The sequence below is a fragment of the Chionomys nivalis genome, chromosome 4, assembly GCF_950005125.1.
Source record: "Chionomys nivalis chromosome 4, mChiNiv1.1, whole genome shotgun sequence".
Taxonomy (NCBI): domain Eukaryota; kingdom Metazoa; phylum Chordata; class Mammalia; order Rodentia; family Cricetidae; genus Chionomys; species Chionomys nivalis.
This window is the reverse complement of record NC_080089.1, coordinates 118,989,974-119,006,046: the sequence shown is the minus strand read 5'-3', so window position 1 is coordinate 119,006,046 and position 16,073 is coordinate 118,989,974. Positions and strand designations below refer to the sequence as shown.

Genomic DNA, 16,073 nt, shown 5'->3' with positions numbered 1-16,073 from the left:
TCTCACCTTCATCAGCCCCCAACCCCACCCCAATGTAGCAGCAGTTTAGCCTTTTGGAAACTACCCTGAGAGGCAGAAGACAGTTCCTTATCAAGTAGATTATACACTTGTTTATGAAGGGCTTTTCAGATTGTGAGGTTGTCTTACCCATTGGTATATATTCTTATGTAACTAGATCAGTAACTATTTATTGTTGCCAATAGGAAGCATTTCTTTCTGCATTAGACTGCCTACAAGTTATAAATTCAGGGCAGTTGCCCTAACAGCCAGTCCAGCGGATTGCAACAGGTACTGTCGGCCAGTGTAGAGAGTGAGTCGTTTCATAGATACCCAACAACTCCTTGAGCTTCGTTTCTGAGCTCTGAACAAGCTGGCCCACCCAAGTTTGGAAGGGGCTAGCTCGTCTCAGTGGGTTTCCAGGAGGCTGTGTTTCAAAGGGCTTGTGAAATGGCTTCTGGGAGAGGGAATCATTTATTATTGTTTTGTTTTTTTTTTGCTTTTCTTTTTGTTATTATTGGGTGAAGGCAGGTGTTGAGGCCCAGGCTGACTGGAGCTTAAAGAAGTATCATCTGTGGACTGTTGGACATTTTCAGTGGTTAAGTGGAAAGAAACTCTGGCTAGGAATTAAGGCGGAGTGTGTGGTACACCTTCAGTTTTAGCACTCAGAGGAAGAGCCAGCCAGAAAGGTAGAATGAGACCTTGTCTCAAAAACAAAGAAGATGGCCAGTTGTGAGGCAGGACAGGAAACTTGGCTTACCATTTTCTGGTTTTGGTGGACTTTAATTTTGGTGTTTCCACACCTCCTCCACTTTTGTTTTTATGTTAATTGAGGGTTGAGTGTGGCAGGCAGAGGGGCAGCAATGCTGATTGTGTGGAATTCCTGTAAGGCAAGACAGCCAGGCCTGCCTGCCTGGACACCTTCTCTGGCAGATAAGATGCCTTTGCTCCAGCAGGCTGTGGCCACACCCTTACCTTTGTGGAAAGTTCAGTGAGTCATTCTGTTATGTTAATGAAATGTTTTAAGCATAGTAATTCGTTGTTCATTACTGGAATTTTGGAGTCTCATCAGAAAATGAACATACATTTCACAACATTTGGTATACTTATACAAATTTATTTATGCATGTGTATATGTTTGTACCTGATACAGGTGCTGGCAATCTAACCAAGCTTCTCTGCGAGAGCAACAAGAACCCTAACCACTGAACCGTCCCCCCAGCTTCTCCCCCAACTCCCATTCGCTTCTAAAGCATAGGACCTAGGCCGTTCACCTACCTTTAAAGCTGCTTGGCTTGCTTGTGAATAAATGCTTTTGTAGAAATCAATGATTGAGGGCTGGAAAGATGGCTCAGCCGTTAAAGCCCAGGCTCACAACCAAAAATATAAGAAATTGATGATTGACTCTAAAGTGGCCATCAAGAGTCCGATATCACATTCTTAAAACAGTTCCATTAAATGACGGAGTTATGAAAAGATGCCACAGTGTTTGAGATGACGTTCTGAATGACTGTGATGATAGACAGTCACTTAACTCCAGAAGAAACTCGTTTTAACAGGAATTAAATGTTCAACGTTGGAACTAGCCGAGAGCTTCCTGTTTAGGAGTCCTGTACCTTACTGATATGCATAGGTGGATGGAACAGAGTTATCTATATAGTTTCTACCTGTAGAGACCCAAATGGTTTAATCGTGATATTTGTTTTGTTGTTGTTGTTGTTGCATATATATTTAGGTGATCCTTGTCTGAGACTAGGGAAAAGAATTGCAAAAGGTTTGAGGCGGCCTTACCAGCTTGGCTCATTGTCTTTTGCTACCAAATGTTACTTTACACAGATCCACTTCATGCTGTTGAGGAATGCACTTGTGGGTGGAGAACTAGAGTGGGTGTAATGTTTGAGAAACAAAATCTTTCCACAGTGCTTTAAAAAGGGATTCTAAGGATTTGGTATCAGACCTGTCTGAAGCATTTCATGACTTCATGACTGCATCTTGTCCTAGGACAGCAGATGAAGCAGAAAAGGATCTGGAGTATTTGCTGGAATGAAAACTGTGGCATGTGGTTGGTTTTCTGTTTTGTTTTTGTTGTTGCTATTCAAATATAACATTTTCATTAATACCTTGAAATTGTCATACATGCTTATAGTGTACTTTGAGAATATTGTTTTATGCCTTTGACTCCTGTCCCTAAAGCATGGACTGCCAAGTAGTAGACTGAAAGGGGTTTGCCCTCATCCAGTAACCACAGCCATGGTAGCTGGACTCCGCCTGTGAGTCCAGCCAAGCCTGAGTAGTGAGTGGGTCACAGAGGGCAGGGCCTGTGGGCCTGGCCTTCACACAGCCATTCTCAGCCCTGGAGCTGCCCATCTATGAACAGATGAGCAGCTCACCTCAGGAAGCAAGCAGCATCAAGCCCCAGGAGCTCTGGGCTGCAGGCTCTGCTCCATACATGCTTGTGTCTGTCTGCCTGCCAGTCTGTGATAGAGGGGCATGCTTGCTGTCACACGTGCCTGTGTCTGTCTGTCTGTCTGTCTGTCTGTCTACCAGTCTGTGATAGAGTGTAGTAAGAGCTGCGGGCCTCTTCCCACAGCCCGGCTCCTGCATGGTTAGCTTTATACCCGAAATAACAACACACAAACTCTATTCATTTAAACACTGCTTGACCCATTTCTCTTCATGTGTGTAGCACCCCAAGGTGCGCTTACTGGGAAGATTCTAGCCTACGTCCATCCTGGGTCAGAGCTTCATCACATCTGCTCTGGAGAGGAGAGCATGGCGTCTGTCTCTCAGAGGAGCTGCCCTGCATCTGCTCACTTCTTCTTCCTCCCAGCATTCTGTTCTGTTTACTCCACCCACCTAAAGGCTGACCTATCAAATGGGCCAAAGCAGTTTCTTTATTAGCCAATGACCTTCCTCCATCATTTCCCCTTTTTCTGTTTAAACAAAAAGGAAAGGCTTTTACTTTAACATAACAAAATTACATATAACAAAACAATTATCAAGTAAAAATTACAGTATTTACATCTATTTTATCTTTATCATAACTAAGGAAAACTATAACTATCTATATATTCTTTAACTCCATCAAAGACTCCAGAAGGATATAATATTAGCTAAGCAAACAAGAAATAAGCAACTTTCAAACTCTAGAAATGACAGAGACATCTTGCTGCCTGGACAGCCTCCCAAAGTTCCTCTGTACTGTTGGGGCATCCATCTTCGGCTTACAGGTCCATAGTGTCCAGCAGACATTTCCATGAAGCAGGAAATTTCAAAGGCAGTTCAGTCACTATCTGCTGTATCCTGCAGAATGTCTTGCAGACTCTTTCATGAATCAGGAACCCCAAAAGGTCATCTCACCTTTAGGCAATTTCAGCAGTCCTCTCTCTCTGTGGGTTCTCTGTGTCCAGTTTATACAATAGTCCAGGCAAGAGCAGTTTCTTGCCCAAATGGTTATCAAACTTCATAAGGATCCTCTTCGATGCCCATCTTCTTCTTGAAGTAGATTGGTGCTGCCAGGAGCAGAGTGTCTCATTGTCATGAAAAGTCCTAAGTTATTAAAACATTTAAAATGCCGTATTTTATAATCTTTGAAAGATATGAAGAATGCCTATCTAAAATATATCTATGTACATCTAGAAAATCTAACATGACTACAAACTTGACTATTATAGATGATTATCCATTAACAACCTATATACATTACATTTTTACATGAACTACACAATCACAATACCTTAATCAATATCAGAAATACATATACATATAACAAGATTGACCTTAAATTTATATCAATAAACCAAGATTCATATCAATGCAAATTACTCACATCTATATCATTTCCCTCTTTAAATGTAAAAGAACATTTATAAACAATATTTGGGAACATGGGCGCAGTTTTTTCTCTCCAAACTGCTTCCTGCTAAATGGGGGCGCTGTTATTCAGGTCTTTTATGGGATAATCTTTCTGCTAGGTTCATCTCAGTTGGCAGTTGAGCGAAGCAATTTTTTAAGGGTGTTCACAGCAACCCTTCAGGAGGGCATGGTCTATCATACCATATTGTGATCGAAGAAGCAATCCATAGAGTCTCTTTCTCTGTGAAAACAAAAGAAGAATCTCTTTTCCAAAGTATCATATCCTTAGATCCAAATTCTGAAGTCAAGGTATTTTCAAAATATCTATGTTGGATTAGTTCAGTAGCATTTATAAACAAATATCTTTTAGCAGCTGTTGCTCCTTCCTCAGCATTAAAACAATTCAAAGAAAGCATAATACTCTGTGTATTTTCCATCTTTGTGCAACTTTATTTTAACCTCTATTTCGTTTATTTTTACTTTTATTTTTTGCTTTTTGAGACAGGTTCTCTGTATCTTTGACCTGGAATAACTCTTACAGACAGATTATAAAAATATATACAGCTTTAATGAGGAAATAGACTTACAGGACCACAGGTTCCCACGGAGAACAGGAAAGCAGAGAAAAGGGCTGCTGGGATCAAGCCCGGCAGATTTATCAGTAAACATTAGCCCGAGACGAACACGCCACCAATGGGTGGGGCTTATCCCTACATCTCCTCCTTTTGTCTAAATAAGACAGAACTAAACCAAATACAACTATATACAATAATAACAAATAATAAATATAACAAACAATATTGAGAACAAAAGTTTTGCTAAACATTCTATCTCAAGGAGTCTAAATAACATAGAGAGTAACTACGCCCCACCAATTGGGGGCGTGTTCGTCTCGGGCTAATGTTTACTGATAAATCTGCCGGGCGTGATCCCAGCAGCCCTTTTCTCTGCTTTCCTGTTCTCCGTGGGAACCTGTGGTCCTGTAAGTCTATTTTCCCATTAAAGCTGTATATATTTTTATAATCTGTCTGTATTCATTTACTTCATTACATTTTGGCGCCCAACGTGGGGCGCCATTCTGTAGTAAGAGCAGCGGGCCTCTTCCCACAGCCCGGCTCCCGCATGGTTAGCTTTATACCCGAAATAGCAACACACAAACTCTATTCATTTAAACACTGCTTGACCCATTTCTGTTCATGTGTGTAGCACCCCAAGGTGCGCTTACTGGGAAGATTCTAGCCTACGTCCATCCTGGGTCAGAGCTTCATCGCATCTGCTCTGGAGAGGAGAGCATGGCGTCTGTCTCTCAGAGGAGCTGCCCTGCATCTGCCGTATGACCTATTTATTGAGTGTGGGTTGTAGTTGATGGAATTCAGAGTTTTAGAATTTGCGGAGCACAGGTCAGTCCCCAGACACTCTTGGTCTGCAGTTTTATAGAGTTCTGTTCAGTTTTCAGAAGGTGAACTTACATCTTTTAATGATTGTATGTTGTTCAAACACCACTGAACTGCCTGCCACTCTCCTCTGGAGAGCAAGCACAAGATTGATCTAGAAAATCCTGGCTGATGACCAAAACATTGTGTTACTCTGTATGTCACAACTCTGTCCCCAGCACTGGGTACCTGCTGTAGAGCAGTCTCTCTGACTTGTTACTCCCGTGATCCTTTAGACAGGCATGTGGTGCACTCCGAGCTGCCCACCTGTCTTCAGCCTTGTACTACATTTGGAGCAGAGCTGAACTATGCATGATCAGTCTGAGCAACATTTCACTCTACGTGGCCATACTCTGTTCCGTCCAGATGTTCTTTCTCATAGAAAAAGGAGAATTAGGTTAGTTAGGGTGGGCTAACAGCCTTCAGAAGATCCTGGGGCCAGGGTCATTTCTTCTGCTGTAGAGTGACTTACTCTCCCCTGCCCACCACCTGTGCTACGCGTGACTGTCCATGGTTTCTATACCCAGGAATGCACTGAGCCATTACAGTTTCTCACTGAGAGTTCTGGTTGGTATTACGACAAGCTAGCAGCTGAGATGAACAGAGGAGATCTACTCTCTGTACTGTAGTCCATTATGGATGAAAGGTATGCAATATTGATTCTTAGTTACGTCTCTTAGTGCACGCCTTTAGTCCCAGCACTCTGGAGGCAGAGGCAGGTAGGTCTATGAATTTGAGACCAACCTGGTTTACATAGCAAGTTCCAGGACAGCCAGGTCTATTATACATAGAAACCCTGTCTCAAAAAGCAAAACAATCATAAAAATAGTGGGTTTCCTTATAGCATTCTCATGCTTGTACTTTACACTTATACTTTGTACTGTTTGTTCTGGTTCATCTCCCAGTTCTTAGTTTTCATCTCCAAAGGTCAGTGCTGTAGCTCTTAGGAAGAAAGTTGCTTACCCATCATTTTTCAAATGGAAAGAATGTCTTACCAAGAGAATGCTTGTGCGTGGCCATGAGCTATGCAGGATGTTCAACACAAGCCCCTCCCCAAAGCCCTCTAGCTCTGGAAACAACAGCCCTGGTGGGCAGTGCCTCACAGGTGAGGAAGTGGTGTCTTGTACTAGGAACCATTGAATACACTGTCACCATCTCTCCTCTTTGCCCTGTCACTCACAAGCCATTCTGGTTCAGTGCTCCTCTGTTTTACAGGAGATTGTCCCCAGCACTTGCTGTCCCAGATTTAACTGAATGGACCATTTGCCCAGAGGTGCCCTCATAGCCAAGGGGACTTAGGCTCTAGCCCCACCTCCCGTCGCTGTGCTCCTGTCTGATCTGGCTACCCTTGGGTGTGGTCTCTTTTCGTTCCCACCCCTTGGCAGCGTTTGTGCGAGATCTGTGCACACACACCATGGCTCACTTGGGGGGTCTCCTTATTGCTGAGCTAACACCATATTTCTGCTCCCTTTCCTTTCAGATGCCAGTATGGACAGAATAGCTTATGATGCTGACCCCCAACCATCACTTCCGAGACATTGAGCGGAAACCAGAATACCTCCAGCCAGAGAAGTGCGCCCCACCTCCCTTCCCTGGTCCTGCGGGAACCATGTGGTTTATCCGTGATGGCTGTGGCATCGCCTGCGCCATTGTTACCTGGTTTCTGGTCCTCTACGCGGAGTTTGTAGTCCTCTTTGTCATGCTGATTCCATCCAGAGACTACGCATACAGCATCATCAACGGAATTGTGTTCAACCTGTTGGCCTTCTTGGCGCTGGCCTCACACTGCCGGGCCATGCTGACGGACCCCGTGAGTATGTCTGTCCCTCTGGCCCTGGCATGGCCATAACCCGCAAACACCGTGGATCTTGGGAATGTGAAAGAAGGGCAGCCAGGCCTGGGTGGAAAAGTGAGCTACCTCTTGTTAGAGTTTTGGGGACTCCAACCTGGGAAGGGGGCAACACCTGTATTAAAGCGTATAGGGTAAGTTCAATGGCACTGTCTGCATACTGCTGTATGTATTTGTTGAGCCTGCTGTGTCAAGGGTCCTGCTAAACCCAGCCTCTGTTTGGGAAATGCATTCAGATAACCCTAAAGACTGGCCAGATGGTCAGAGCAGAAAGCATTCTAGGGGAAGAGAAGACAGAGAGAGAATGGAAGTGGGTCGACTTGATCGACAGCCCAGCCAGTTTCAGGGTCTGCATGCATTTAGCCTTTACTTGGCTTACACAAGATTACTCTTTTTCTAGGTTGGGTAGGGTGACACACACCTTTAGTCCCAGGGAGGCAGAAGCAGGTAGACGCCTGTGAGTTCGAGGCCAGCCAGGGCTACATAATGAGACACCTTGTAGTCAGGGAGAAGAAAGATTCCTCTTTTCGTAGAAAACTGGCCAGGCCTGTTTGGCACGACGGTAGACACCTTTGGGTATTGTGGATAAAACTTGTTCCATTTAGTGACTTAGATAAATATATCAGGTGAGGCAGAGGCCCCTGAATGTTTTCATACCCCGATATCAAGCCCTCCTGTTCTCATTGTGTCGTATGGGAAACAACCATACAGGTAACTTGGTAAAGCCCTCCTGTGGGTGGTAGCCATTACATTGGGAAAGAAAAACTTCTGTTAGTAGCCACACACAGTTTTTGTGAACCCCAGAAAAGCAAAGCACAGACCATAGGACTGAACCAGTCCCCTTCTTGAAAGTAATTGTTAATCCCTCCCAAGGAAAGGCAGTTTCCTGGCTCAGTTACCTGTGTGGCTGCTCCAGAGGGAACGGAGCCTGAGGCTCCGTGTGCTGGGGCCTGTGGACTGGTGCAAATATTACAGGACAGAGCAACATCAGCACCTGAGGAGCTGAAGTGCTTAGGTTCTTAAATGCCACAAACACAAAGGTATAAAAAAGTTTAAAAGAACTAAGGATCTGTCCAGAAGTTTGTGTGATACCCTGTGTTGGAGACAGTAGAAGAAATTACGTCTTCTGCTCAGCTCACAGTCCAGTTCCAGCTCTCCCATCAAGATGCCTCTGTTGAGAAGACAAATGAAGGCAGCCCTGGCAGAGGAAGTATAGCTTGCTGTGGACAAGCAGGGAAGGGTATCTATCGGTCAATAAGGTTGGTGGTGAGAGGCGGAGAATAGAGTCGGGAGCCTCCTATTCAGAAAAACAGGCAGTGGCTCCTCGGCATTTGGTTGTTGGGATGGGAAGACCACATAGAACATGGGTTTACCTTTGCTGTCTGTGGTTATGGAAGAAGAAGCAGAACAGTACAGAGTCTAAAGCCCCAAGAAGTTATTTTTTTGAGACAGGGCCTCATTTATGTAGTTCTAGAACTCACTGTGTAGACCAGGTTGGTCTCAAACTCACAGAGATCCATCTGCCTCTGCCTCCCTAGTGCTGAGATTGAAGGTGTGGCCACTGGGTCTGGCTGTAGGAATTTTTAACTCGAGTGACCCAGAGTCACTGGACAAGGACGGCTGTAGCAATGATGGGCAGGGCCCTGATGAACAGTCGTGTGGACTGGGTGCCAACCCTGCAGAAGATTCCTCCATGAGCAGCAGGTACAGCTGAGAATAAGACAAACAGAACCCCTGCCTTCTGGAACCTCATATTTCAGTGATAAATGAGGTGCTGACCAAAATCCCTAATTGTGTAAGGACAGCAGGACAGCAACAGGAGGTGTGGTGGGCTTTAGGAGCACCCATTAGGCCAGGATGGCCCAAGAAGGCCTCTCCGTGGTGCTGCCATTGGAGCCGGCCTGAATGGCTGAAGCTGCAGGCCAGAGCATGCAGAGGTCTGCAGGCAGATCCAGGCAGAAGAGAAAAGGGGTACCGAGGTCTGAGCTTGGAGTGAGACTACAGCATGGTGAACAGGGAGAGTGAAACGGTCCACAGAGGCAGGATCATGCCGGACCTTGTAGTTCTCAGAACCTTGGTGAGACAGGTGTAATAGCAGTGTGCTTGTGGGTGAGGTTCAGGTAGGAGCCGCAGAAGAATACGACAGGGGCATTGACAGTGGTTTAGGCAAGACATAGTGCTAGCTCGGATCATGATAGAAGCAGAAAAGCTATTGGATTTGCAGTTTATTTGAGTCACTGATTGATTCTGAAGTCTGGCTACACAGTAAGAACTCCTTAGAGAGTTTTTAAAGTACTGGTGCCTGCCTCCTGCCCTCAGGGGTTCTGCTTTAATCAGGTTAGGGGCAGAGCTCTAAGTATTGACACACTTGAAAATGCCCCTGCTCCCCGTGAATTACCAGGGCTGAGAGAAGCTAACAAATGGAGATGGGCCACAAAGAAAACCTTCAGCCTAGGAAGGAACAACTGTGGATGCTGGCACTTGTTGCTTGAGGAAGACTAGTGAGGAACAGAGGCCAAACCAAAGCTTCTTTGTGGCAAAACTGCCATGTATTAGGTGCAAACAGAGACGTTAGGTGAGCCAGGCAGGACCGGAGGGTAGAGGATGGACTCACTGTTGTCTAGAAGGCTTAGAGGGCTGAGGAGCTGGGTGTCACCAGGAACCTCCTGCTGGCACCTGGGCTGCTCTCACAAACCTACGCTTTCCTCCTTACTGCATGGAAGCCTCTCCAGGGACCTCCTCAGGCAGCCCTGCAGCAGAATTTTTCCTGATTTTTACCTTGCTTTGTGACTCAGCTTCCAATTCTTTTTTTTTTTTTTTCAGCTTCCAATTCTAAGTAGCAGCCTTAGGTTTCTTTCCTGTTGCTGTGATCAAATGCCCTGACAAGCAATTTGGGGAAGAATTTATTGTAGCTCAAAGTTCAGGTTACGCTCATCATAGCAGGAAAGTCAACGCAGGGGACTCTTGAAGCGTCCGTCTGCAGTCAGAAGCAGAGAACAATAAGTGAATGTGTGCATGCTGTGCTGAGCTCACTTTCTCCACTCTCGTACAGTTCAAGACCCAAACCCAGGGAATAATGTTGTCTGCTTTGGACGAGGTCTTTCCCTGTCAGTTAATGCAATCAAAAGTTATCCCCTCCCCCAGACATGTTAAAAGGACAATCATATACAGACTGTCCCAAATTGAGAGTCTCTTTCAGGTGATTCTAGACTGGCATTTAAAATTGCCCATTACAGTAGGCAAGATCCACAGTCCTGAGCCCCAATCACCCCCCATGGATGTAAATGGAGAATCTGTCCTGGAACTGCCATGTGTGAGACAAATGTTCAAAGCATGTGCTGTGTACAAGCCCCGTTGCAGGATCTTCATGCCTCTGCCTGAAGCACATGATGACTTAATGAAAACTTGTGTGTAACGGTGAAGTGGAGCTGTAGAAATGGGGCCTAGAGGGTACCCCCTGGCCACTCTGGCTCCTAGGAGGCGTAGTCTGGAGTCAGAACTCGGGTCAAACGCAGATCAATTGCGGGGGGGGGGGCTTGTTAATCAGCAAATGGAGTTCTGGGGAGTTTTCCTAATGGAGGGATGATGATTTATATCTCAGGAATGCATATTATCCATAATTCGGGGGGAACAGCCTATACCCTGCTTTTATAAACAATATTTGCCTTGTATGTCATTTAGGTTAGCACTGAGAGGGTGGGGAAAAAGGGGGTGAGAAGAGGAGACAGGAGAAAAAAAATGTCATGGTCTCCCACTAGATAATATTGCACCCTTCTAACTTGGACCTTTTCACTCCATATGTAACAGGAGAGCAGTTCAGCCATGGTGCTCTCTGGACCGTTCATCAGTTAGTTGACTCTGGCACAGCATTAGTTGAGTCCACACAGCCAGGGAAGAGAGAAACTGCTTCTAAGTATGTGAGAAGCAGAAATGGTACCATTTGCAGTTGGGGAAGAGAGATGCTTTTCAACAGAGAGAAAGGACAGCTAGACCAAGAGGCATGAGGACTGGAAGTGCGCGGTGAGAGCAGGCCGTGTTGGTGGTTGGTCTCACCGTGGGCTGTTATTGCCCGCTCTGAGGTTGTAATGTCACCCACAGCACTTTTCTGTGTCCTGGAAATCCACATGAACTCACCCTGAGTTATCTCCCCTTCTCCAGAGTATATCACTGCTGTAGATGGACTAAAGCTGACAGAGTTCCCACGTCGGTTCTCTAACCTGTGGAGTGAGGGCTGTTATGGTTGGAAAGGCCAAGTGGAAGCAATTGGATTCACTTCTAACAGAGAAAATAGTGAACCAAAACCAGTATTACATCTCTGGAGGAACTGCAGAAATTAGCGCTACCATCAAGGACATGAGAGATACAGGAGTGGCGGTTCCCACCGCGTTGTTCTTCGGTGCTCCTATTGGGCCTGTGCAGAAGACAGATTGTGGGGAATGACAGTTGACTATCACAGACTCGGTCAAGTAATGATTCTGATTGCAGCTGCTGTACCACATGTGGCGTCCTTACTTGAGCCAGTAACACACATGGGGTGTGGGTGTGTGTGGTATGCAGCTTTGGTCTAGCCATGCCTTCTCAGTACCTGTCTATAAGAACTAATTTGGAATTGTTGGTAGGACATATGAACATCAAAGGATAGGAAATAAATCCAGCCAGAATTCAAGAACCTTCTACATCGGTGAAATTCCTAGTAAACCAGTGGTGCAAGCATGTAGAGATATTCCTTCTAGGGTAAAGGATAATTTACTGCACCTGGCTTCTCCTACCACCAGGAAGCAAGTGTGACACTCAGTGTGCCTACTTGATTCTGGAGACAGCACATTCCCCTGTTGGTGTGGTACTAGAGCCCATATACTAAGTGACTGGGAAAGTTGCTAACTTTGAGTGGGGCCCAAAGTAGGAAAAGGCTACTGTGCTGTGCCTCGTGTGCCGTATAATCCAGTAGGGCCTATGGTAACTGAAGTGGCAGCGGCAGGGATGTTTTGTTGGAGCCTTTGGCAGACCTCTATATGTGAATCACAGGAGAGACCTCTGGGATTTGGAGCAAGGCTCTGCCATCATCTGCAGACAATTCTCCTTTTGAGAGATGGCTCTTGGCCTGTTTTTGAACCTTAGTGGAAACTGAATGTTGACAATGGGTGTGGTAGCTTGAGAGGCACTATTAGGAGGTATGACTTTGTCGGAGTAGGCATGTATGGTCTTGTTGGAAGAAGTCTGTCACTTTGAGGCAGGCTTTGAGATCTCATATATGCTCAAGGTACCACCCCGTGTTTTAGACCATTTTCTGTTACCTGCAAGATGTAGGACTCTTAGCTACTTCTTCAGTGCCACGTCTGCCTGCAGGCCTCCATGTCCCACCATCATGATAATTGACTGGACCTCTGAACTGTAAGCGAGCCACCCTAATTAAATGTTTTCCTTTATAAGAGTTGCTGTGGTTATGGTGTCTCCACAGCAATAGAAGCCCTAAGTCTGTCGTGCAACCTGAGCTGCCTATCGTGAGCTGGGTGTTCTCTGACGCACCAAGTCATAAAGTTGTCCTGCACAGCCGCACTCTGTTATCAGATGGATTGGCATATGTGTGATCAGGCCCAAGCAGGTCCTGGAGCACAAGCAAGTTGCCTATATGCCTATGGTTTCTAGAGGAGGCACCCTTGAAGACAGCCTGGACTTGGGAACCCCTCCTATCTTGGAGTCCATCCTTCCTGCCCATCACCTTGCTTTCCCCACCACTTCCTTTCCAGCTCCGGTTACATTCTGGTTCTGCATTTTGGGACAGTGTCTTTCCCAGAAGACACTGAACACTGAGGTGCAGTCCCCACCCAGGAAGTTCGACGCCCCACATCGCACAGTTGCCACAGTTGCGTGACTCCTTGTGGTTGGTTCATTTCCGCCTCTCCTTCCCCGGGCCCAGCCACTTGTTAGCCCCCTTGAAGGCGTAGAGATCCATCCACTTGTGCTGCTGCTGCTGCTGCTCTTTCTCCTCCTCCTCTTCAAGTTCAATCTCTTGTTAACGGTTTCTTATCTCCACTGCTTTCTTTCTGTGTGCCCTAATCTAGACATTGAGTCAGGCCTTCTTGTTTTAACCTTCCTATTCATGTACTGTTGATATAGTCATTGGCAGTAGAGTGTGATAGATAGCATCAAAGCAATAAAGAAAAAGAACACTTTTCCAAGTCTCTTAGTAGAACTACCTGAAAACTATGTTTGTGTCTTGACTGTTGCCTGGGCCTGGATCCGCAGTCTGCTTCCCCTGAACCACATTGTCTTAGGAGATGTCTGACTCTGATTCACTCACTTGTGTTATAAAATGAGGGAGCACCCAGTCTGTCTCACAGATTTATTGTCAGAATTAACTGGCAAAATGCTTTCAGTCACAAAGCATTTGGAACTGTGCCTGAACTGTATAAGTCTCAATAAATGTCTGTTGTATCATTATTATCTGGCTTGGGTATGTTGAATGCAGGCCTGATGCCAGGCTCTGAGCAATTTGCTAGGTTGGAAGACATTGTCTCTGTCCTCTTGGGAATTCACAGTCATGCTGGAGAGTCAGTGTGTAATCTCATGGTGTGTGTCCTGCTGTGGGCAGTGCCGTGCCTTCAGGCAGTCAGGAAGACGTCAGGGAGCCCCGGTGGCTTTGAAATGGGTACAGAGGACTTCAAATACTGGCTGCCATGCTTCCTAGAGGGCTTCAGGTGGTGCTCACATGTCGTGGAGGCAGAGGAGAAGCCTGAAGTGTATGCAGTGCCCTTGCAGGCCCAGGCATAAACAGGGCAGCACAGTCAGGAGGGGCCCAGCGCGAGAGTGGGGCCAAGGTTAGGTATGGCCTGTGTTCCCAGGCCAGGAGTTCAGACTCTGATCCATGGTCACCAGGGAGCTATTGGAGGCTTTATGCCTGGAGTCATGTGGCCATTTACAATGTAGAATGTTTGTCCTGGAAATAATCAGAGGCAGTAAGGGCTAAGAAGCCTGTGACGGTGATATGGAAGGAGCATGGGATTGAGGACAGTTTTAGGGTTCAGATTTAGATGGAAATAACGCAGCAGAGGGGAGGCAGAGTGAGAACACCAGAAGGTGGCCACTAGGTTTCTAGCCTCGATAACGTGGCATCCAGGATACCACTGAGCAGGAGGGTAAAGTGCTACGTGTGCCCGGGCCAGGAAACCTCCAGCAGCTTCTCTATGCTTCCTATGGGCTGAGTCAGCCATGTTTTATCTGACTTTGTGATGAGGCTGATGCATATTTTGTAACTGTGACTTTAAGCGTTTACAGCTTACTGTGTACCAAGAGAAAAGACTCTTAGTATATGGCTTCACAGTGTAGGTAATACTTCTCTTGGGTGACCAAATGAGGTTTCCCTATTCTTATCTATATGTCCTTTTTTAAAAACCATAAACAAGTATTTATCTCTTTGGAAAAGAGAGGAAAACTCAGTATATTTGGATAGGCAGGCTGCAGGGATCTGCAAGCTTCAGGATATTCCCATGAGATGGATAAAGGTAAGAGAGGGTGAGTGTCTCAGACACCGAGTTCCCACCCATGCCCTGCACTAACAGGGACTACACTCAACAACAACAACCACAAAAACTCCTCTCCGGGAGGGAGTAACAGTTTCTAGTTCTGAGACTGAAGCCAACAAGTGTGGAATAGCCAATTCTGGGGTGACAGGGGTGGGGAGGGGTCCTCACCAGGGGCCAGCAGCTGGTCCTTGGTTGGGACTGGCTCAGGTGTCTGGACAGCTGGGGTCTTGCCCTGATGGGAACAAGTCTTCTGGGAGGTTTGTACAGTTGGAAGCATACCAGAGAGGCACACTTTCAGGAAGGCTCTAATTACCAGCTGGCTAATAAACAATAATGAGAATAGTGCATAAGGCTCCCATTACCCTTGCAAAGTGACTTCCTCTGGCAGCCCTTTGTGGGCTCTCTAGGGTTTATAGCAAATTCTGGGGGCTGGAACCTTCACTAGGTACTCCCCTGTGCCCTACAGCTCCCATCATAGCCTCTGTTCTCAGCACAGAACTGTTGCTTACCCAGTGTCTGCGGTCCCTTTAGCCCGAGTCTGTCCCCTGTGAAATTCCTTCTCTGCAAAAGCAAACAACAATTGCATGCATCTTGGCATTTAAGTGGTTATTCCCTTCCTGACGTTCTGTTCTCTCACAGGACAGATCCTGATAACCAGTTCTTGTCCCTTCTGCCCCACTGGCTAGTTGAAGTTTGTCAGCCGTGGGGGTGGGGGGGCGGGGGGGTGCTATGCGAAGTCCCCTCCTCCACCTTCTTGGACCCTGTGGGAGTTGTTGTGCAGCACGGATGTCCAGGCTTTGTTCCTTGCTGTCTTTGCACAGCTTAGAGTCAGGGCATACCGTAGAGCTCCACAGCTTTGGTGCACAGCTTGAGTCTGGGCATACTATAGAGTGCCACAGCTTTGGTGCACAGCTTAGAGTCCGGGCGTACCGTAGAGTTCCACAGCTTAGAGTCCGGGCATACCGTAGAGCTCCACAGCTTTGGTGCAGTACTGGACTCCTGATGTGAGCACCCAGCTGTGGAAAGTGCACCCAAGGGCCTCCCGTAAGCTTCCTGTGTGCTGCAGCCCTTACCATCATTCCAGGCATTGGAAGTGGATCCTGGCTCCCTGTTAGGAAGCAAAGGCACAGCGGTGGAACTTCGGCCTAAAGCAGGCCTGGTAGCCTCTCTGGCTCCACATGGTTCCCAAGTTTACAAGCAGCTGGGAGTTCATTTATTTGTGCTTCTCTCCTCTCCTCCTATGCTCACCCAGCCACTGTTGCAGCTCGTTCTACTCTGTATGTATGCTTTGTCATGACTGGTGGGAATTTCCCTTCCACTTCTGTGGTGTCCTTAGAGAACCATCCATCGTCACTCTGTCCGTCCATTTCCTTATCTGTCTCACAGAGCTCAGGGGCCTAAGCCTCTGCCTGCAGC

General features: G+C 46.6%; 1 protein-coding gene across 2 annotated transcripts in view; it reads left to right on the top strand.

Moving 5' to 3' along the window:
* Zdhhc3 (zinc finger DHHC-type palmitoyltransferase 3) overlaps window positions 1–16,073 on the top strand; it is a 43,194-nt gene that overhangs the window by 6,164 nt on the left and 20,957 nt on the right. For both annotated transcript variants that reach the window (XM_057769071.1, XM_057769072.1), the window contains exon 2: window positions 6,766–7,095. In XM_057769071.1, the coding sequence (XP_057625054.1) occupies window positions 6,790–7,095 (306 nt within the window). In that variant the 5' untranslated portion in view covers window positions 6,766–6,789. The remainder of the gene's footprint in view (window positions 1–6,765; window positions 7,096–16,073) is intronic.